The sequence below is a fragment of the Rousettus aegyptiacus genome, unplaced genomic scaffold (genome assembly GCF_014176215.1).
Source record: "Rousettus aegyptiacus isolate mRouAeg1 unplaced genomic scaffold, mRouAeg1.p scaffold_m13_p_13, whole genome shotgun sequence".
Taxonomy (NCBI): Eukaryota; Metazoa; Chordata; class Mammalia; order Chiroptera; family Pteropodidae; genus Rousettus; species Rousettus aegyptiacus.
Genome location: NW_023416288.1, coordinates 13,090,027 through 13,112,109, shown reverse-complemented (window position 1 = coordinate 13,112,109; position 22,083 = coordinate 13,090,027). Strand labels below are relative to the sequence as shown.

At 36.3% G+C, this 22,083-nt stretch overlaps 1 protein-coding gene across 3 annotated transcripts in view; it reads right to left on the bottom strand.

Moving 5' to 3' along the window:
* The window catches only part of CROT (carnitine O-octanoyltransferase), a 39,404-nt gene extending 18,291 nt beyond the window's left edge, over window positions 1-21,113 (bottom strand). Inside the window, exons 1-9 of one of the 3 annotated variants that reach the window (XM_016148019.2) lie at window positions 21,008-21,113; window positions 20,321-20,408; window positions 17,020-17,156; window positions 12,697-12,821; window positions 11,203-11,384; window positions 10,905-11,029; window positions 4,311-4,419; window positions 696-789; window positions 257-382 (exon numbers count right to left, since the gene is read on the bottom strand). In XM_016148019.2, the coding sequence (XP_016003505.1) occupies window positions 257-382; window positions 696-789; window positions 4,311-4,419; window positions 10,905-11,029; window positions 11,203-11,384; window positions 12,697-12,821; window positions 17,020-17,134 (876 nt within the window). In that variant the 5' untranslated portion in view covers window positions 17,135-17,156; window positions 20,321-20,408; window positions 21,008-21,113. Of the gene's footprint in view, window positions 1-256; window positions 383-695; window positions 790-4,310; window positions 4,420-10,904; window positions 11,030-11,202; window positions 11,385-12,696; window positions 12,822-17,019; window positions 17,157-20,320; window positions 20,409-20,870; window positions 20,890-21,007 lie in introns of those variants that run through there. The other 2 variants (XM_036230312.1, XM_036230311.1) reach the window with 2 other exon arrangements.
* Between the last annotated feature and the right edge of the window lie 970 nt (window positions 21,114-22,083).

Sequence of the window (22,083 nt, the reverse complement as noted above, 5' to 3'; positions counted from 1 at the left end):
TTGATATGTCATGCACAAATAGTCGCACTTATTTATACAACATAAGATATATCTAAATGGATCTAAACAATGTGGAAAGAATTTACCAAGCATTATTTACCTATGTGTAAGCCTCAATTTGGTACATGTATATATCATAGCTATGAAAAGTTTCAAGAGCCTGCATATAACAAAAAAATCTTCTCATGTTCAATATATACAAGAATCCTCCAGAAAAACTGGTAGGAAGAAATAACATAACAAGATAGTTAAGTACCTGAGAATAATCTTCTGGTGTTACATGTGGACTGCCATCCTCTATAGAATATACCAGTAAACTGTTCTGGATTTTTTCTAGCAGAGTCAAGTTCTCTGGATCAAGACTAATTAAATATTCTCTTGCCTAAAGGGCAAAAGCATAATGATTAAATATAAAATATCCAAGAAAATCTCAAAATAGGGGAAACTTCATTAGAGAAATGTAAATTACAGTTAATAATATGGTACTACATATTTGAAAGCTGCTGAGAGTAGATCTTAAAAGTTCTCATCACAAGAAAAAAATCTGTAACCATGGTGACAGATGTTACCTAGACTTATGGTAATGATTCTACAATGTATAGAAATAATGAATCATTACATTGTATACCTGAAAACAATACAATGTTATATGTCAATTAAACCTCAATAAAAAAAATTAAAGTGTAAATTATAACCTTAGCCCATCGAGTCCGCTCCTCACTAGTTAATGCTGCTATTCCAGGTCCATCAGGTTCATTATGGCACTTCTTGTAGATATATGTCAATTGCCTTAAGGGAGATAAAGAAAGAGGATTCAAAAAGAGCAAGGCAAAATCACTAGCTACTTTGGCCTTTAATAGGTCATAATGTTTTTCAATGTTTTTATATATTACCCAAAGAAAGGGATTATGATCTCAATAGCAATTATTTTCCACACCACATTTTTCTTAACGTGATTATGTGGCCTACTAACACCAAAAGTGTATTTGAAAATAACTTAAGTAAATAAATTTGGTGTTTGGCTGATATACTATATACTTTCAAAATTTACATGCACTTATGGGATTCAAGTAAACACCCCTTAAACAATGGAGAACTTGAATATATTCTGGTAAATAATCTCACGAATATCATGCACATCTTATCTAACTAAAACCTATGTGCATATATATTTAAAAGAGGATTTACTCTATGAAACGCCCAATCAGAACAGCAACAAGAAAAAGAATCTAAAAAAATGAGGATACTTTAAGGGGCCTCTGGGACAATATCGAACATACCAACATTTGCATCTTAAGGGCGCCAGAAAGAAAACAGAGAGAGCAACGAATTGAAAGCCTATTTAAAGAAAAAAAATGATGAAAATTTCCTAACGCTGTACAGGAAACAGACATAAAACCCCAGGAAGCCCAGAGTCCCAAACAAGATGAAATCAAAGAGGCCCACAGCAAGAAACATAATTAAAATATCAAAGCTTAAAGACAAAGAGAGAATCTTAAAAGCTCCCATAAGACTATCAGCTGATTTCTCAACAAAAATTTTGCAGGCCAGAAAGGCCTGGCACAAAATATTCAAAGTGATGAAAAGCAAGGACCTACAACCAAGATTACTCATTCTACCAGTGAAGTTATCATTTAAAATTGAAGGACAGCTTGCCAGACAAGAAAAAACTAAAGGAGTTCATTGCCACCAAACCAATATTACAAGAAATGTTATTGGGATTTCTTTAAGAAGAAAAATAAAAAGTATGAACGATAAAATGACAACTACAGATCAACAATTACTTCAAATGAAAAGGATTAAAAGTTCCAATCAAAAGATAGGTGCCTAGATGCATAAGAAAACAAGACCCTTACATATGCTGCCTAAAAGACTTACTTCAGATCAAAGGACACACAAAGACTGAAAGTAACGAAAAAAGATATCGCATGAAAATAGAAGTGGGAAAAAAAAATCTGGGGTAGCAATATTTATACCAGACAAAATAAACTTTAAAATAGGCTTTAACAGAGACAAGAAACCAGTAATCCCACTTCTGGGTATTTATCCAAGGAAACCCAAAATACTACTTTGAAGAAACATGTGCACCCATATGTTCACTGTAGCATTATTTACTACAGTGAACAAGGCAACCTTGTCCTTCAACAGATGAATGGATAAAGAAGTGGTACATATATACAATGGAATATTACTCAGTCATAAAAAAAAAAATAATGAAGTGTTGCCACTTGCAACACCATGGACAAACCTAGAAGGTACTATGCTGAGTGAAGTAAGTCAGACAGAAAAGACAAATGCTATATGGTTTCACTTGTGGAATCTTAAAAAAAAAAAAAAAAACAGAAACAAACTCATAGACAAAGAGAACATTTTGAGGGGTGCCAAATAGAAGGGGTGGGTGAAAAAGGGGAAAGGATTAAAAAATACAAATTGATTGTTACAAAATAGTCACAAGGATATAAAATACAACATAAGGAATGTAGTCAATACTACTGTAATAACTATGTCTGGTGTCAGATAGGTACTAGATTTATCAGGATGATCACTTTTTAAGTTATATAACTGTCTCATCACTACGTTGTACACCTGAAGCTAATATAATACTGTATGCCAACTATAATTTAAAAATAATTTAAATAATAAATTTTTTAAAAAAAGCCTGATATAATAATCATATGTCAAATTTGGACCAAACAAATTAAAAAATATAACTGGAACACACATAAATATTATCCAAGACACAAAAGCAAAATACCTAAAAGATATATAAATTTGCCTACATCAAAATTAACAATGCCTGTGCAATTACCAAAACTATTTTTTAAGTTAACTAGAAGAAAATGTTTGCTACACATATAATTTATAAAGGATTAGTGTCCAGACATAAGCAATTGGTACAAATCAATAGGAATTAAAAAAAAAAAATGGCCAGTAACAAAACAGGCAAAAGTAACTAAGAGACAATACGAATGGCCTATAAGCATATATAAAAATATTCAACCTCACTAACGATGTGCCAATTCAAACCACAATAAAAACCATTTTTCATGTGTCAGTTTTTCAAATGCTTTAAGTTTAATTACACCGTTTCAGCAATGATGTGAAGTGGGTATCCTCATAAAATACTGACAGGGAACACAATGCTTCTTTGGATGACAATTTGAGTTAATTTAAAATATAAGTATTTTGCGATCCAAAAATTTCACTTCTAATATCAAACCACAGGTATTTTCTCCCAAATATGCAAAGTGACACACTTGAAAATGTTCAGTGTTTGTTATAGCAATAAATAGAAACTACTTCAGTGTGTTAATGGAGAAATGACCAAACTATAATATGTTCATGTGATGGAATTCTATGCAACAATTTAAAAAGTAGATATATCTATTCCAAAATGAAAATATCAGTCTTATTACTGACTAAAAGAAACAAACTGCAGAAAATAGCTAAAATGACACTTTTTAAAATATGTGCAACTATTCCTTCCTCATGTCACATACAGAAATCAATTCTAGGCAGATTGATAATGAAAATATAAAAGATAAAACATAAAATGTTAGAAAACGATATAAGAAAATATCTTCTTGACATAGGGTTAGGGAAAATTTTTTTAAAACAGGACACAAAAAGTACAATTCATAAAAGATTTAATAAATTGGACTAAATTCAAATTAAGAATATATTTATAGTGCAAGAATATTATGTCTAAGATTTTCTTTAAAATAACCCATGGGGGAGTAAGGGGCAGCATGGAGGAATAGTTGAAACAAGACTATGAATTTATCGTTGTTAAAGCTAAGAGTTGATAACCTGAAGCTAGAGGATGGGTACAAGGAAGAGCTTCATTATACAATTTCCTCCAAGTTTTATAATTTTCCATAATACACTATTAAAAATACACATACAAAATAATACCATATATACATACTATATACTACTATATGTACACTCTATTGTGTGTAATACATATTACATATAAAATATACAGATATATATTTTTTAAATCTATATGTGTATATAAGTAGATCTGGAAGGCTAGAATACACCAAACTAGCAACAGTGATTAAGTCTGGGGCAGGGAATGAGATTGGTGGTATTTGCAATGTTTTCCTTTTCTCCAAATAGAATATATGTCTAGTAAAATTAAAAATTAATTTAAATTAAAAATAAAATAGAAATACTTTTTAAAAATCAGCATATATAAAATTCTTATTTTTTTGTCACCATATAAATAGGCAATTTTGAACATTTAATTTTAACTCAAGTAAAAGTTTAAGACCTAATGAGATTCAAGAAAGTAGTCTGAAAACCTGAGAATCTCTGGTGGGGTGATCAAAGATCCTTCATGTAGTACATCAAAGACAAAAACTCGGCCTCGACACAATACTGCAATGTGACTTGGGGAACTCCCTTCACTCTCTGCAAAAAGAAACAGAAAACACAAGACTCACACCTCTAAAAGTGAAATGAGAGTAAAGCTGCATACTTAAGACCAATAGAAAAAAAGTATTTTACTTATCATATATTCATCAAATATAGCATATGAACAAAAATACTTTAATAAGGTGATAGAATTTCAGTTATGATATAAACACATGCTCTTGAAACTTATCCTTGTGAAACATCTAGAAATCCATGGGAGTTTCAAATATTTGTACACCTTAAGAACCATATAAATACAACTACTAAAGAGCTTTCTAGTTTTATTTATGGATAGAAATGGGAAAGGGAAAAGGGTAGCAAAGAAATATTTGAGAGCTATTTGATTTAACGAGTTTCTCTTTGGGATTATTTTAATTTCATTGCTCATTGGATAATTTAATTGCGGTACTATCTAGCTCAGATTTCTCAAGAAAACAGTTTTCAGTAGAATAAGGGCACTGTATGTCTGAGTGGCAAGGAGAAAGAATTTTGTCCAATCTGTTAGTTTTACTTAAGGCTCTGATAACACCCTGTAAGCCCCTGATAGTTGATTGTCTCCTTTGGCAGACTTTAACTCCCCAATAACTAGTTGTTTGTGGTAAGCCTCAGACTATTCTGATTTAGACCCATTTTTTAATACCAATCCCTTTGACAAAGGTCTTCCTATATAACCCCTGCTCCTGCTCTTTCCCTCTAAGAAAGAAAAGAAAAAGAAAAATTAGAGAAGACATATATTGCCACTGGAAATAAATTTACTGTTTGATATTATGTACAAAAAAACTGTGCTAAATGCTTTACACACATCATCTCATGAAATCTATTCTTCAACTATGAAGGGCCATCCCCTGATAGCACTATTTTTTCCCTTACACCTCATTTCCTCAAGTCCTAGGAGTTGAGGTATATATTTTATTTGTCCCCCTTAGCTATTCCCAACCCATTTTCCCTTCAAAAACCTCCATATCCTTTTACATTTACCATTCCTACCTTTCACTCATGTCATCTACTAACCACACCCTATCCAAAATTTAAGGCTGGAAAAGAAAACAGTAAGCCTGATGCCAAAATAATAAATGGTTCGGAGAAGGGTGACACCTCCGAATGAGCCCAAGAGGGGATGTTTGAGCAGAGGACTCAGTGAAGTGAAAGAGCGAACCATGGAAATACCTGCAAGAAGAGGAAACAGCAAGCACAAAAGCATCAGGACAAAAAAGAGCTGGTTTGCTTAAAGGAAAACAAGGCAGTGCAGATGTAGCAGACAGACAAAAGAGTAGAATGGTTGGAGCCAGGCATATTGGCCTTAGAAAAGGCTTTCAGTTTTAAGTGTAATGGGAAGAAAGCCAGTGGAGCATTTTCAGCAGAAGAGTAATAATGCAATCCAAAACTTTAAAAAGGTCATTCCAGCTGCTATATGAAGAAAAGATTATAAGAATAATGAGAAAATACAGCAAGATCAGTTAGGAAGTATCTGAAGTGATCCAGGTGAGATGATCTAAAAGGTGGCTTTGACTGGGGTGTGACACTTGAAGGCAACAAGAGGTCATTTTTTTTTCCCTTTAAGTGGGAGATATTACAGATTGGAACAATCTGGCAAAAGAGGAAAAACTGGTAATGCAGCACAGAGAGAGAGGATTATCCAGAAGCAAGGTCTTTGAATTGGCAAGAGGAGGAAGGGTCCAGTGCACCACACAGAAGAGTTGTCCTAAGGGGTCAGAATAGTTCGTCCATTTTTTAAAGGGGAAGGCAAAATATATGACAGTGGAATAACATATTGCAAGGGGGTTGGAGGATGAGCAAATACTTGAATGAGTAGGTTTTTCTATGACTTCTATAACAAATTCCCACTAATTCAGTAGTAAATTACCACTGACAACACAAATTTATAATCTTACAGGTCTGTGGATCAGAAGTTCAAAATATGTCTTAATGGGCAAAAATGAAGGTGTCAGCAGATCTGTGTTCATTCTGGAGGCTCTAGAGGAAAATCTGTCTTCTTCGATTTTCTAGCTTCTAGAGGCTGCCCACATTCCTGGGCTCATGGCCCCCTTCCACCATATTTGAAGCCATCAAAGAGGAATCACGGCATTTTCATGCTGCCATCTCTTTGGTTCTCTCTTCTGCCTCCTTCTTCCACTTATTAGAACTCTTCTGATTACTTTGGGCATACCTGAATAATCCAGGATAATTCCCTCATCTCAAGGTCAATGTATTAGCAACTTTAACTTCATTGCAACCTTAATTCCCCTTTACCATGTAACCTAACACATTCAACAGATTTCAAGGATTAGAAGAGATATCCTGGGGGTAGAGGGAAGAAACGTTTTCTGCCTACTAGATAGGCTGGCAAATTAAGGGATGGAAAGATTGCTTTATATTTGTTGAGAATATAAAAGAGTTCTTGAGCTGAGAATAAGGAAAAAAACACAAAACAGTCTTTTCTGGAAATAACCTGTCAAAAGAATATGGGAAGATAGTGCCATGGGACCACTTGAGTTTTAACTCAGAAAAAATAAGTGAGGTTTTGTGGTTTTCCCTGGCCAAGTAAATTGCTGGAATAGGTATCTTTATTATGTGGAAGTAGAACAGAAGACTGAAATTTAAACAGTGTTAAAGTGGGGGTGCGGTGGGGAGGAAGCAGATGGGCAGAAATTACAATGTGTATGCAAGGGAGTGGTTACAGTGAAGGACCACAGAAAGAAGTGACAATTGGGGGTGGGGGAGGGAGGGATGAAACCATGAAGGACTGTAGGGTAACTGAACTGTAAGTCACAAAGTGGTCAAAGAAGCAGCTGAGGTGGACTACTAAGCAAGTTGTGAAGAGAAGGTGGATATTAGACTGAGATGTTTATATACGCAATGTTAGAGGTGATGAAGTTTTTTATAATAACAAGGTTTAAGGCATGACCATGATAGTGGGTGGCTTTGAGTGAGAGAGAGAGAGTAGAGATAAAGATTCCCAGAGGGAGAAAGTGAAGAAAAGGAGAGGCCATGGATCATCTATGACTGGAAGTTCAAGTCATCGAGAATGTGACTGAAGTATGATGGAAAGACAGTGAAATTGGTGTTAAAACAATGAAGAAGAATGATCAAAAGGAAAGACACTGGAACAATGACAGGCAGTGGTAATATAACTTGGTAGCATTTTTTCCCCAAGAGCTCAAACTGTAAGGAAGAAGGAAAATTGGAAAGGGCAGTGGGAAATAAAGAGGACATCAAGATCTCCTACGTGCCTGCTAGTATCAAAGTGTAAGAGAAAAAAAAATCTCCACTTGAGGTGGTTATTGGGAAAGTAGTAAGCTCAAAGGATAATGAGGTCTCAGTAACAGTACCTTCCAGAAGGAAACAGGAACTTTCAGATAAAAGGTTGAGAAAATAATAAATTTTGCTGACTGTCAGCTCCAAAAAGTACAGCAAAGGGGTTTGAAGAAGGGGTTGGGAGTGAGTCACAGTAGTAGGAAACCCAGATCAAATTAGGCTATGCACAAATCCATGAATCCAGATGACGAGAGATGACATGGGAAGTCTGAATTTCTTGGGAAAAATTAGGTAAACAGATGAAAAGCATGACTGAATTAGTCTTAATGCTCTTTTAGGTGATAAGTTCAACAACAACAACAACAACAACAAAAAACCTTATTCTCACTATTGTCTCCTTATTGAGACTAGTTACTTAGCCAAAACTTAACATACAGTTCCCCCTCCTCAACACACATAAGTTCTTCAACTTTCTCCTTATTTAGAATAGATTCCAGGGTCCAGCATTATAATTTCCCTTTGCAAAAACCCTTAAATCATTCACACCCTCTTCCTCTGCACCTGCTCCTGACTGTTGCTGAAGAAAAAACCATAACATACCATCTACCCTAACTTTAAATTCATTAACACACATTCCAAATGGGCACTCAACACTGTTCGGCCACCCTACATTTCCACAGCATGTTTGCTTTTCCCACTTTCCAAAATGACTATTTCAAACCTTCTCCTTTCTCTTTAACTCTTCCACCATAGCTAATGACCTCGGTTCTTATTTCACCAAGAAAAATACAATGACTACACAGGACTTCCTTAACTCCCTACAGCAAAATTGGCCAATCTGTTGGCAACCAGACACACACATTTTGCGTTTCCTCTCATCCTTGCTCCTGTCAAAGACCAATCCCTCTACCATTTCTGCTCTTGACCCTCTCAGCTCTTATCTTCTCAATGACTTTAGTTCCTTACCTATTCTCCTTCAAGACTACTTTTCTTTTTCTCTTGTGTCATTCCTATAATATAATCCATCCTTTAAAAAAAATTTTTTTTTAAATCTACTGCAGAACAAAAGTTTTTCACAAGCATTATTCCCAGATGTTGTAATCACTTGTTTGCTTTTATCTCCTGCAGTAGAGCTCCCCTTTCCCAACTTCCACTAAGGCTGCTCTTGTCAAGGACAGCATGTTGACAAATCCAGCGGTCACTTTTAACTTTTTTGACCTCTCTGAAGCATTACATTAAATACTACCTTCTCTTGGCTTCTGGGAGATTAGTGCCCTTGTTTTTGTCCTACCTTGGTCTCTTTTGCTGGTTCCTCCTCCTCTAATCACCAAATACTGCATTTGATGATAATAAGAATCAGTACGCGTTCCCCAATCATCTTCATCTATATGTTCCAAAAGTAACCTTAACTACTCTTACGGCTTTAAAAACAATTTCTAGGCCTGCTAACAATGACTCCTAAATCTTTACCTGCAGTCCAGAATTCTTCCCAAACTCCAAATTTTGTACCTGTCTACTTAACATTCTCATTTAAATGTCTAAAAGCCTTCTTAAACTTAACATATTCTAAGAGACCTCTTGATTTTCCTCCCTAAATATCTCCTCTCAATTTTTCCCACCTCATGAACCAACATACTTGTCTACCCTGTTAGCTATGCATTCCAAATATCTTAAGCCATCGCTAATTCCTGTTTTTCTCTTGAAGCTCACAACCAATCTATGAGTAATTCATAATACGTGAATGTATAACAGATAAAAAAAAAAGCTAATTATGCTAAGCCCAAATCCAATATATCCAGAATCTAATAACTTTTCACCACCTCCATGCTACCACCCTAATAGTAATCATTATTATGGCTCAATTGGACACTAAAACAACAAACTAAACCAAACAAAGGCAAAAATAAAAAGCCAAAAAACTGTGCTGGATCATCTTACCATTTAGATGCTCAGAGAGGCCTTTCCTTGACTATCTAATCTAAAACAGCCACCTAGTTACTCATGTTATTTGAATTCTCTATATTGTATTTGTCACGAACTTCGATATTTTTTCATGTTTACTCATTCCCTCACCATTATTCCTGTCTATACCTATCACACAGCTGTAAGTTCAAGAATACACTAACCGTGAAAGCTTAAACCACTGTATCGAGAGACACATTATTAAATCAATAAATCCCCATTTACATACTGTAATTTAAAGGAGTTCCCTCATCTAAGGACATGCCAACTACATGATAAATACTAAATTCGAAACCAGGTCTAGATATTAATTCTTAACTGATGTGCATATTGTTTCTCTTTGCTGCTGCTATTCTCATACCACTTTTCTCCTGTTTATCTTTTCCACTCATATATGAGCATTACACTCTATGCCATAAATTACCAGGTTCCTTAATCCTTTCTTTTAATTCTTTCACTTTCAGTATCAAAATAAACATGTGTGGGCTTGAGAACATTAGTTATCTCAAGCATCTAAAAAGGTTTACAAAGAGGAGCTGGGTGCTACATGACAATAGCCTCACACCCCTCACTACAAGTGAAGTTAGCTATAGAAATTTTACTTTTAAATAAAATTTTATGTAAAAAAACCCATTCATAATTATATTCTGTAGTAATTATGATTTATTAAATTTACAGAAAGATAAAATTCCTGAAGTAATGAAACGAGCAGTTACTACAAAATAATTTTCCATTTCAGGATATGCAAGGACACCTACCAAAAAATGCCATTAAACTGACACAAAAAACAAAAACTATGATGGGTCATTCTGAACCAATGTGCCTTCAAGAAGATTGATATTAGGCTCTCACCTCATGTAAGAGGGGAAAAAAGCATATATAAGCAAACACTCAAAAAGAAAATTCGAATAAGAAGGAATGAGAGTAGAAAATAGAAGGCTCCAATCATATGCTCCAGATTTCCTGATACTCTGATTCATAACCCTATTCTTTAACTAAAATTCAAATTTTCAAATGATGCAAAGTAAACATTAGATTTATATAAAACCATATAAGACACAGTTTAGAAAATCCATTCCCATAAATCAAATCCAATTAATCAGAATGACTGAAAAGATGGGCTCATAGAAAGCTTTTGATTAGTCAAAATCCGATAAGAAATATCTTCAAAATAGTCCGTTCCACAGTCTCAGAGTAGAAACTACAACAAAACTACCCAAACACCAGTGACTTTACCAAAGAAAGTATCTGCACTTTCTACTTACCAGTCCTAAAATAACTCACAACTGAATCTCTAGTAATCCCTGGAACCTTGCAGGTAGAAAACAGCATTCGGAACTGATTCATATCTAGAGGAATATTCTCAACTTTATCAACAGGCAATTTTTCTCTATTAATAAAAAGACAAAAAAAAAAAGTATTCTGATCAAGAAGTAATTTTATAACTTATAAAGTACAGTCACAACTGTAGTATTCATCCCCAAATAATTAAGCTTCTCAACTTTTTGCTACCTGAGACTTTGGGTAAATCTCTTATTACTAAATTCACATAAGTATCCTTACTTTCTTAACAGCTGCCAGAAGTTCAAGTTATACCAAAGACTTATACTTCCTCTTTCCAACTGAGTGCCTTCCTTTGGAGGCCAGTAGTGTTCGAAATGGGATGCAGGACCCGCAAAGTTGACATTCAGTTGTGATGGTATACGAACATCCAGGTAGGCAACATTCAGCCACCACTCTTCCAGCTAAAATAAAGAACATCAACCTAAAGGTACTGATAATATATGAGTGTGTAACAGCTAACAACAACAACAAAAAAGCTACTATACATTCTTTTTTATTCTCTTTTTTTCCTTTGGAACTGTAGAATCTTAAATACTATTCAGTTTAACTACATTATCAGAAACATAAAACAAGAAACCACCTTCAGACAGATCACAATGAAGTCACAAGTACCCAATAAAGTACTCAGGTGTATTTTCTCAGAGTACCCGAGATACAACTGATATTTAATAAATCCTCGCTTAATTAAAACAATTATTAAGGGATTTACAATTTTCCTTTCCCAGGCAAAAACTGAAATACTAAATCAGGAATGTAAAAATTTTTCAGTAGGCTTCAAACTATGGGTTTTTCAAAGACACTGCTTTCTATGTTCCTCTTTCACAATATGCACTTGAATTTCATACATAAGCAGATCTCATCAAATTACCTGTTCTTTTTGAAGAAACTGACATTATAATCAGTCATTCAGAAAAAGATATAAACGAAAAGGATAAAGGCAGAACGACTTCTTTACCTTTACTCTAGTCAAAAATCACTTAAGACTCAAGACTGAGAAGAAATCTGTTAGCGTAAAACTTTATTATTTCATCATAGGTATCAATGGCTGATGAAAAGATCAGCTTGCTTTTTATTTCTAAAACTAAAAGATAGTTACAATCATTATTTCTAGACTAAAGTAATGATTTTTAATTATAAAAACCCATCTTCTGGTTCATACTACAGAAGAAATTTAGCTGAAGAAGCCAAAGAAGATTCTTTGTGGATACTAAAATCCTTAATAATTATTATACCAACATTTTCTCAATATAACTGAAACACAGAATACTCATAATCATTCTCCACTCCAATTTTGTAAAAGCTCTCTTTTTCGTAGGTTGTTGGCCACCTATGTGACATGTCTATTTTAGTAGTACTTTAGGGTTTTTTAGGCTATGATTACCCGGACAAAATGTTTCTCAAGTGTGAGAACCAGCAGCAGAACCACATGGAGATTCAGTGTGATACTGAATCATTCCAGAGATGCTTTATCAGAATCACTGGTCCCGGGAAATCTGCATTTTAGTAAGTTTCCCATATGATCAAAAAAGGAGCCCACCCCCAACACTCAAAACTCTTAGAGTTAAGTGATTCATGAATTCTTTTGGATGATGATTAGGACAACAATGACGGCAAAGATTTTTACAGAAATAGTTTAAAAATGAAAGCTATATGTATTTATGTTTTTTTATTCTTTAAGCATTATCAATTTTCTAAGTATAATAACATAAATACCCAATTTCTTTTTCCTTTTGCCCTTTCAAGTAATTTCTGGTGCAATTTTTTTCCAATTCCATTTTGAAATTTTTGGACAATTTCTTCAGTTTTCTTATATTCTTCTTCATTTGCAAATGGCTTTACTATAAAGAAAAAATATGCATTAAAGTACTTAGACATGAAGTACTACAAATTCACCTCAATAATTACACAACTCTTGAGACTCAGTTATATAAAGCAATTATGTATCAATCTCACAGCAATCCAATAAATTAGAATTTACAACATACAAATAGCTAAAAAGGAACAAGGAAAAAGGATACAGGGTTCCTAGTCTATCAAAGCCAGTGCTCTGAAAAATAAGCTACAGATAGAAGTAATGTTAGAAATCTAGGGATATTTACATTTTCCTTTTTTATTTTCCCTCTTCAAAGCATTATGTTAAAATCAATTTAAATATCTGTATTCATAGAGTATAAGTGTATAATTAAAAAGAGTGAATAATCAGTGAATTTTTTAAAGATACCAGAATTCCCAGATACAAGTAGATGAAGAGAAAAAGAATTTCAAAAATTGGAGTGTTTCCATTTAAACAAAGTAAACTAAATACATACATTTACCTCTCTACTTCCAGAAACTCATTAAAATGAAATTAAAAATGCATAATCCTTAAAGACAAAGAAAATGAAAAAAGAGGGGACAGCAGACGACTTAAGTTAACATTTTACAAATTAGAAAACACATGAGAAAATGGCAATTGACTTTGTAAAATGGAGAAACTATCTAAAGCCTGGAGAGCAGAAGGTAGTAAGAGATAGAGTTAGCTGCAAACCAAAAGCCAATTCCTGCGGTATAATCCCAGAAAGAGTCAAGAATTCAGGAGACATGGACTTCCAAAGGCAGCAGAAAGAGGCTGAAAACAGGAGTGCTTGAAAGTCTTTGGAAGCAACAGACAACTACCCCATCCACATTTGCCCCTTAGATCTCCTTTCCCACTCCAGAAAGCCAGGCAACTTCCACCCGATGCCAGTAGAAAGTGAAGGTTTACTCTCAGGAGATGAACTATACAAGTAGAATATCTGGATTCTAGACCATATTGAAAAAAGAGAGATTACAAAGAAAGTATACATCCAAAACAATGCCTCTTCCAGTCTCCTTCCTCTACTAAGCTCCCAAAACATCAGCGGTCAGGCTAATGTCTTCTAAACAAATGATGAGAGGATTCTTCTTTGGGGAAACTGATCGGTCTAAGAGAAAAGAGTACTAGTATTTGGGTATGCTCTAACTAGACTGCTAGTTCTCTGCCCAATTACCCTACAAGGCTCACTGTAAGGCCCACTAGTCGCCAAGCTATGCCTACACACACAGGGCTCTCAGTCAGCTTCTTAGGATCTGACTCAAATACAAATGGCTAAGGAGTGCCAAATTTTTGAGGACAGCCTCTCACATGAGAGTCAGAGAGCAGAACAAAGGATTGGTGATACCAAACAGTAAATAAGACTAAAAAGAGAAAGGCACTAATAATGAATATACGGCCCAATCTTTAAGAAAAGAGATACCAAGGAATGTAGTAACTATAAGACCATCATTCTAATTTTCCACACAAGGAAAGTGATGCTCAAGGTGATGCAACAAAGATTTCCACATTATGTGGAACAAGAAATGTCAGGTGTTGAAGCTGAAGTCGGAAAAGGAAGTACTTGAAATCTAATTACAAGCATTCATTAGATACTGCAGTGCTCCAAAGAATTTCAAAAGAAGGTTAGTATGTATTATAGATGACAGTAAAGCCTTTGACTACATCACTCATGAAAAGCTACTGGTTTCTCTGAAATAAATGGGCATGCCTCAGCATTTGACTGTCCTGATGCGTAACCTGCTTTGTGGACAGGAAACCACTGTCAGGACAGAATATGGAGAGACAAGATGGTATCCTATAGACAAAAGTGTCAGACAAGGATACATTTTATCTTCCTATTTATTTAATCTGTACACAGAACTTACCATATGAAAAACTGGGCTGCACACAGAGGAAGGAGGATTAAAAACTGGTGGAAGAAATATCAATAACTTATGATATGCAGAGTGACACCTTCTTACTGGCAGAAAGTTACAATGATCTCTCACAACTTCTGAAGAAAGTGAAAGAATGTGCCATAGCAGGACTGCATTTGAACATCAAAAAGATAAAAATCATGATTACTAAAGAAATACACAACTTTAACACAGATAATGAAGACATCAAAAGTGTTGAAGATTTTGCTTACCTTGATTCAGTCATCAATTCAAATAGACTGAAGCCAGAAAATCGAGAAAAGTCTGAGACTTAGAAAGGCAGAAAGGGAAGAATTAGGAAAGATTACCAAGAGTGAAGATGTGTTATTAGAGGCCAAGGCCAAGGTTATCTACATCCTCATACTTACAATAACTATGTACAATTGCAAAAGCTGTGCAGTGAAGAAGGCTAATAGGAAAAAAAAACTGAAACATGGTGTTGGAGGAGAGCTCTATGGATACCCTGGACCACCAGAAAGACTAACGAGAGGGTCCTACAGCAAGTTAAGCCCAAAATATCACTGGAGGCAAAAAGGACAAAATTGAAGGTGTCCTAGCTCAGGCATATCATGAGACAGCAGGGTTCTTTGTAAAAGACAACAATGCTAAGTAGAATAGAAGACAGCAGAAAAAAAGGAAGACCAAACATGAGGCGGACTGACTCCATAAAAGAAGCCAAAAGCATGAGTCTACAGGAGCTGAGCAGGGCTGTTGAGGATAGGACGTTGTCGACCTCACTCATTTGTAGTGTTGCCAAGAGTCAGAACGAACTCAACAGAAATTAACACACTAATAAAGAAAAGGAAACATTTGTAAATTAAAAGATTATCTCAGAAGGACCTAGATCTAAGTAATAGGAGTTCCAAAAAGAGAGAACAAAGAAGGGAGGAAAAAAGTATCAAAGAACCATTATTTTTAACTTTTCGTAGAATTGAAGAATATGACATTTTAAACTAAAAGAATTCGCTGGGTGTTCAGAGGAATAAATGAAAATAACTACATGCTAAGAGACATCATGGAGAAATTCAGAATGGTAGGGATAAAGAAAAATGTTGCCAAACACTTCCACAGAGTAAAAAACAACAGGTCACATGTAAAGGACTAAACATCAGAACAGCATCAGACTTCTCAAGAAGAACAAATAGTGCCTTCAAAACTCTTAAGAAATATCGTTTCCAGCCCATAATTCTACACTCGGCCAAACAATCAAGTATGAAGGCAAAATAAATACATTTTTAGGTCTTACATTCTTTTCTTTCTGGATACCCTTTCTCAAGTGTCTACTGAAGATTTATTCCCAAATATGGGAAGAGGAAAAGGAAGAGGAAAAAAGAGGAAGAGAGAATCCAGGAACCAAAGAATCTAACATAGAAGAGAGATGTGAAGGGAACTGTCAGGATGATGGCTGAAGGAAAGTCCCAGAGTAACAGCTGTCCTGCTGGTTCGAGGAAAATGAATGCTGACTGGAGCAAGAAAGTAGAGAGCCCCCAAACGGATGCCTCCAAAATGGCATGAAACAGAGTACATATCTTATATATTTAAAAACAGTTGGGAATTGTCAGTGTATTGAAGTTTTTGGGAGTGAATTAGTTTTGAATACAAAGCAAACTAAGCAAATAAAAAATGAGGGGAAAAATGCATTAAAAAGGTAAATGAAATACGCTGAATTGTTCTCTGGTGAACAACTGCAAAACCATAAACCCTAATGGTCAGGTAAATTAATTCAGATAAAAACTGATTTAAATCAAGTGAAACCCTAAATTAAATCAAGTAAATACTAATTTAATTCCAAACAGTGATTTGTACAACTATATTTATAGAATGATTGGGAAAATGTGGGTATGCTGGATTGCATATATGTTGGTGGGGAGGTCAGGGGGGTGTAAGTGAGCTAAATCCACAAATTTTTAGGAACTAATTTATAATATCAATAACTAAAAAAAAAATCTAAGAAATAATAGCACAAGAAGTTTAAATAGTTTAAACCTGGAGATAAACAACATAAGAAACCGATAAAATATTTGAAAATGCTTGCTTGGGTGAGTGAGATTTGCAGGGGTAGGGGGAAGAGGCAGAGAACTACTACTTTTTACAGTAAGCCTAACAGTGATATCTGTTTTTTTAAACTATGGAAAAATTAACACAAGAGAGAAAGAAATTTTTGGATATTTTAAGGACATTTAATCATGAGCCTAGAAGAAAAAAACAATTAGATTCTCGACTTCTAATAATTTCATAATTTTCTAAATTGATAACAATAGTTATACTAAAAGATTGCAAATGTACCTGATTCAAGGTATTTCTTTAATGACTCTTCAAGTGAAGGAACAGGCAGTGATGGAAGAGAGTCCTGGTACTGAAATGTTCGTTCTTCCACTGATTTAGCCAATTGATTTTCCATGATGTAATCACAATAGGAAAAACTAAAGAAAAAAGACAGCCCTCACTTCAGTCTCATAAACATTCTTATACATGCTAGTTATAATTCACTAAATCAATATTTAGGGGCTACAGAATATCCAGGACTTAGTCTGGGTCCTTAATAAATTTCTAAACTTGTCAGAAAGAAAACCAATTTAAAAACGGTAGACTCTGAAGAGAAGCAGGGTTTGCCACCCCTAAATATGCCTTTTTTGGGATATTATGTTAAACTAGAAAGAAAAGATACAGGAAAAACCTGTGACCTTCCCTCTAACTGCCTAAAATAATTTAGATAAAGGACCTGCACCAGGAAGTTATCACAGATAACTATAGTTTAACATGAACTAAGTGTGACAGACAGGAAGGAACCTAATGAGGCATTTGACCAAAGACCTCTCCATGTTTTATTAAAGATGGCCCAGCAAATATTTACCAAACATTTGCTTTTTCACCTCGATGTGAATTGCCTTATTTCCCTTTGAAGTCCCAAACTACAACCCCCACTTCTCCTTTTTTCAAGATGGCATATAAACCTTAACTGCCAGATTTGTCCTCAGATCTCATTTTCTTATAAAACCCCCATATGTACATACATAATAAATTTGGTTATTTTCTCCTGATAACCTGTCTCATGTCAATTTGATTATTAGACCAACCAGAATTTAGAAGGGCAGAAGGAAAATTTTTCCTCCCCCACAACTCAAAGTACTAGAAGTCAAGGAGTGATCATAGGCCAGTATAATTAACATTTATTGAGCACCTACTATTTGCCAAGTACTGGAGTAGGTATCAAAAAAATGTGTTATCTGCCTAATATTCATATTATTTCATAAAGGTGGCATTCACCATCATTTTACATATGAAGAAACCAATATTCGGTGAGATTTAGTTTTGTCTAAGATCAAACCAAAAACTCAAACCCAGATCTGTTTGACCACAATCTTTCCTCTATACCAAGGCTATGTGATACTGAGGGAGGGAACCTGCAGTAGGTCTAAATGGGTAGGCAGAATTCAGATCTGTAGAAAAGGATGGGCTGAGAACCTTGAAGAGCAAAGTATGAAGGTATGGAGACCTTCTACTGCAGTTACATAATATTAAAAAACACATAAAATCGCATGACAAGTGCGGTAACCTAATTGTGAAGACCACACAGAATAGTTTGAAGTATCCCAAACCAATCTTGAACACTTTCCACAATGTATTTTCATCAGAGAACTCAAATTAACCCAAAATGTGAATAAGGTATACAAGTACTAAATGAAAAATGATATTTCTCAAAAAAGACCCTTTATAAATTATATATTAAAACAACAAGAAATCAAGGAACATTGATATGTGCCTTTCAAATACTACCTTTTAGAACAAATAGCATCGGTTACAGAATAAAGCATTATCAAAAACAAGGGTGTGATAGACACTGTTTTCGGCCAATATAATTTTCCCCCTTCTTTCTTGACAGAATTCTGAGTTTTAGCGGCGTATACAGCTATATCTTTCTTACCCTCCCTTGGAGCTCAGTACAGCTGTGTGATGTATGTGTTACCTCCTGGTCATGCCTTTATGAAAGATCACATATGTTCTCCCTGTGCTTTCTTTCCCTCTCACTTCTAGCAGGTAGTGTCAACCAGATGAGCACCCTGGACCCATTTATGGAAGCCATGTACGAGACTACTTTGGAGATATTGCTGGTTTGGTTCCAGACCACAACGAAGCAAGTATCACAGTAAATTGAATTGTAACCATTTTGCCAGTGGAGAGTCTTACCTTCAATTTGTAAAAAATGCTAAATCTGTAAAGTGTAATAAAGTGCAATAAAATGAGGGATGCTGGTATTCAGGTTGTCAGAATCTTCCTATTAGCCCTGGACTGCTCCCTCTACATATACAGGGGGAAACCTTTCATCTTATTCATTATTTCGGGCTTTCTTTGTTAGGGTAGAAGAGCTTAGCCTACACTACTAATATAAAGAGATAATCAAAAAATGAGGTACAACAAAGATCTCATAGTTCCTCAGCTTCTTCCCATCTGACTTTGGCTTCACTTCACTTTGACCATCCCTAAACACGACTTTAGACTTAACTAAGTGTAGATCTGGATTCAAATACCAACTCCACCATTTTCTAGCCATGTGCCCCTGGGCAACTAACTTTAACTGAATTTCCTTATCTGTAGAGAGGATAATCATATAGTCAGATAGGATTTTTAAAAAATGCCTGCAAAACCATATTATAAAAAAAAAATCTTGTTGCGACAACCATAATTTCTATGAACAGCTCCCATGACTCCACCTCCTCTAATCCCCAGAACCTGATACGAGATTACTTCCATGATTGTGATTTGTGTTATTATATACAGCACAGCTGACCTTAAAATAGTGAGATTATCCAGGTGGGCATAATCTAATCACTTGAGCCTTTAGGAGCAGAAAGCTTTCTCCAGCTGGTAACAGAAGAGTCAGGGACATTAAATGCATAAAAGGGACTAGAGGTGCTGCTGTTTGGCTCTGAAGAGCAGGTGGTCCTATGGAACTGAGAAAGGCCCCAGCTGACAGCCAGTAAGGAAATGGGGCCCTCCATCCTACCACCGCTTGGAAATGAATTGTGCCAAAAACTTCAACAAGCCTGGAGGTGGGGGGTGGGAGGGTCTTCCCTAGAGCCTCCGGAAAACAGCCCATAACTATAGAAACCTTTATTTCAGCTTTTTGAGATGCTAAGCAGAGTACCCAGCTAAATCTACCCGGACTACGGATCTGTGAAGTGATAAATTTGTGTTTTTTTTACCTGTTAAGTTTGTGATAAATTGTTATGACAGCAAGAGGAAACTGATACACATATATAGGAAACAGAAGTTATTATCAGTGTACCTCCGTGCTGTTTAACAGACTCTAGAAAACCAATTCAATACCTACTGTGGTCTTAACAGAGATGTACATATTTTTAAAAAATAGGAATTATCAAATTCTTTCATAAAGGATTATTTGTTTTGAATTCTCAATCATAAAGATTAAATGAAATACAATTCCAAAAGAATCTATATATGCGTTAAGAAAATGACCCCGTGTTTAATTATAGCGAGCTTCCTGGAAGCAATTAAATGTAAACTCAAAGTGCAAAAGAAAATCAGGAACAGTAAATTAAAAAAAAAGAAAAAGATTATTACATACCAGTCACAAAATGAATTGTTTAGGATCCCCAGGAGCCTGTTGCAACAATTCTGTTTTGAGATCACAGAGTTCTGAACTAGGCTGCTGACTGTGGAAAGGAAGAAACAGGTTTAACAACTGCCAGGGAGCGAGGGGATTAACAAAAACTAGTAAAAGGTGGAGGACAGACAATCTACAGGTTGGGAAGCCCCAAGACTCAAACTTTGGGGAAATCACAGCAAATATATGCAAAAACTCCATCTGCTAGAAAGCTGGATACACATTCCTATAGGATTAACTAGTTTCGGACAACAGCACTCCCTTTCATTAGGCAAGTCCACGGGATACAACGAATCTCCCGGTGGCCCGATATCTGATGCCGGTGCCCTGTACCAGGGCAACAAGAAGTTCTAAATCTGGCTCTAGAACAGGCTGCGCCGAGGGCGACAAGAGCTCGGAGGCTCCTCCCACCAGCCCAAGGGCTGCTCGGCACACTCGAGAGACCAATAAGTGAAAGAAATCCAACCAAGCATCACGACCGGCCAGCCAAGCGGCCCAACGACAGGGGTACCTCTCCGACCTCAGCAGGCAAGATGTCTGTTAACCTGACATCTGGCGCCTCCGCCTTTCTACAAGACTTAACTCTCCCCCACCCGCGGCGGATCACCGGAAAAAGAGGGCGCGACCTCCCCGCCAGCTGGCCCTCACCGGACCCTGCGCCCGCACCGCCGCAGCTGACAGTTGCGCGAGCCCGCTCTCTTAAGGTGGCCGAGGAGGCGGGAATTGGACGGAAAGCCACGAGGGTCCCGCCCCGTACTCGAAGTCGGGGGCGGGCTGGGCCTGCGGTCTGTTGGGACCCGGCCCCTCCTCCCACAGACATCCTGTGCTGGCGCTTGATTCCGACTGTGGGCCTGGAAAGGGTTCGCGGGGCGCCCGGTCAACGGTCCGAAATGTGCTGGGCAGCAGTTAACTATTTGCTGCAGACAGGCACAGCGCCCCGGCCCGGGACGCTGCTGCCCTCCGCACACTCGGGTACTAACCCTCCCGGATGGTGGCAGGAACTATGGCACAGACCCATTTTCACCCAATTCATTTAAGCCTGGACGCCCTGTTTCCCTTCCTCTTCTAGTCCCAACTCTGGTTTACCAGCCGCTATTCCCGTCCCAGTGCAATCGTTTTTGCAGCCCGGAATCAAGGAGTTATTCCAATGGCTTTTAAAGAAATCTTGTTCCTGTGTCCTGGCAAGAAAACGGATCACACTGACACCGGCTTGACCTCTCTTTTACTTATCCAGAGGCTTTGGTTTGCCCAGCGTATGCATGCTGCAGCATTCATTCTGCGCCATGCCAGGCCTCAGTACCCTTCTCCAAGTCTTCAAGCTGTCCAAGGTCCTTGAAGCCTGTAGAGATGTTCACACTGCCAGTTTGGTTTTGATCTGATGTTTTACTACAGCGCCAAGAAATGGAGTTTTTAACCAGAGTGGAGCTAGGCAAGTTCTAGAGGTAGATCATAATGTAGTTAACTTAGTTTCACAGATTAATCTATTTTACATTTACCTCTTGAAATTAAATTTACTGTTTCATTGTAAATACACTGTCCATTTTTGTGTGTGTAAAAGAAAATACCGATAATTTACAGCGGCTCTGAACTAGATGTCAAATATAAAGAACTGGACTTCAAATTATCTTGTCATTACAGGTCCTAATCCTTTATCTGTCTTTCCTAACTTCCTTAGTAGTAAAATCTGACCTGAATGGAACCGAGGCTATATATAACTGAATAGT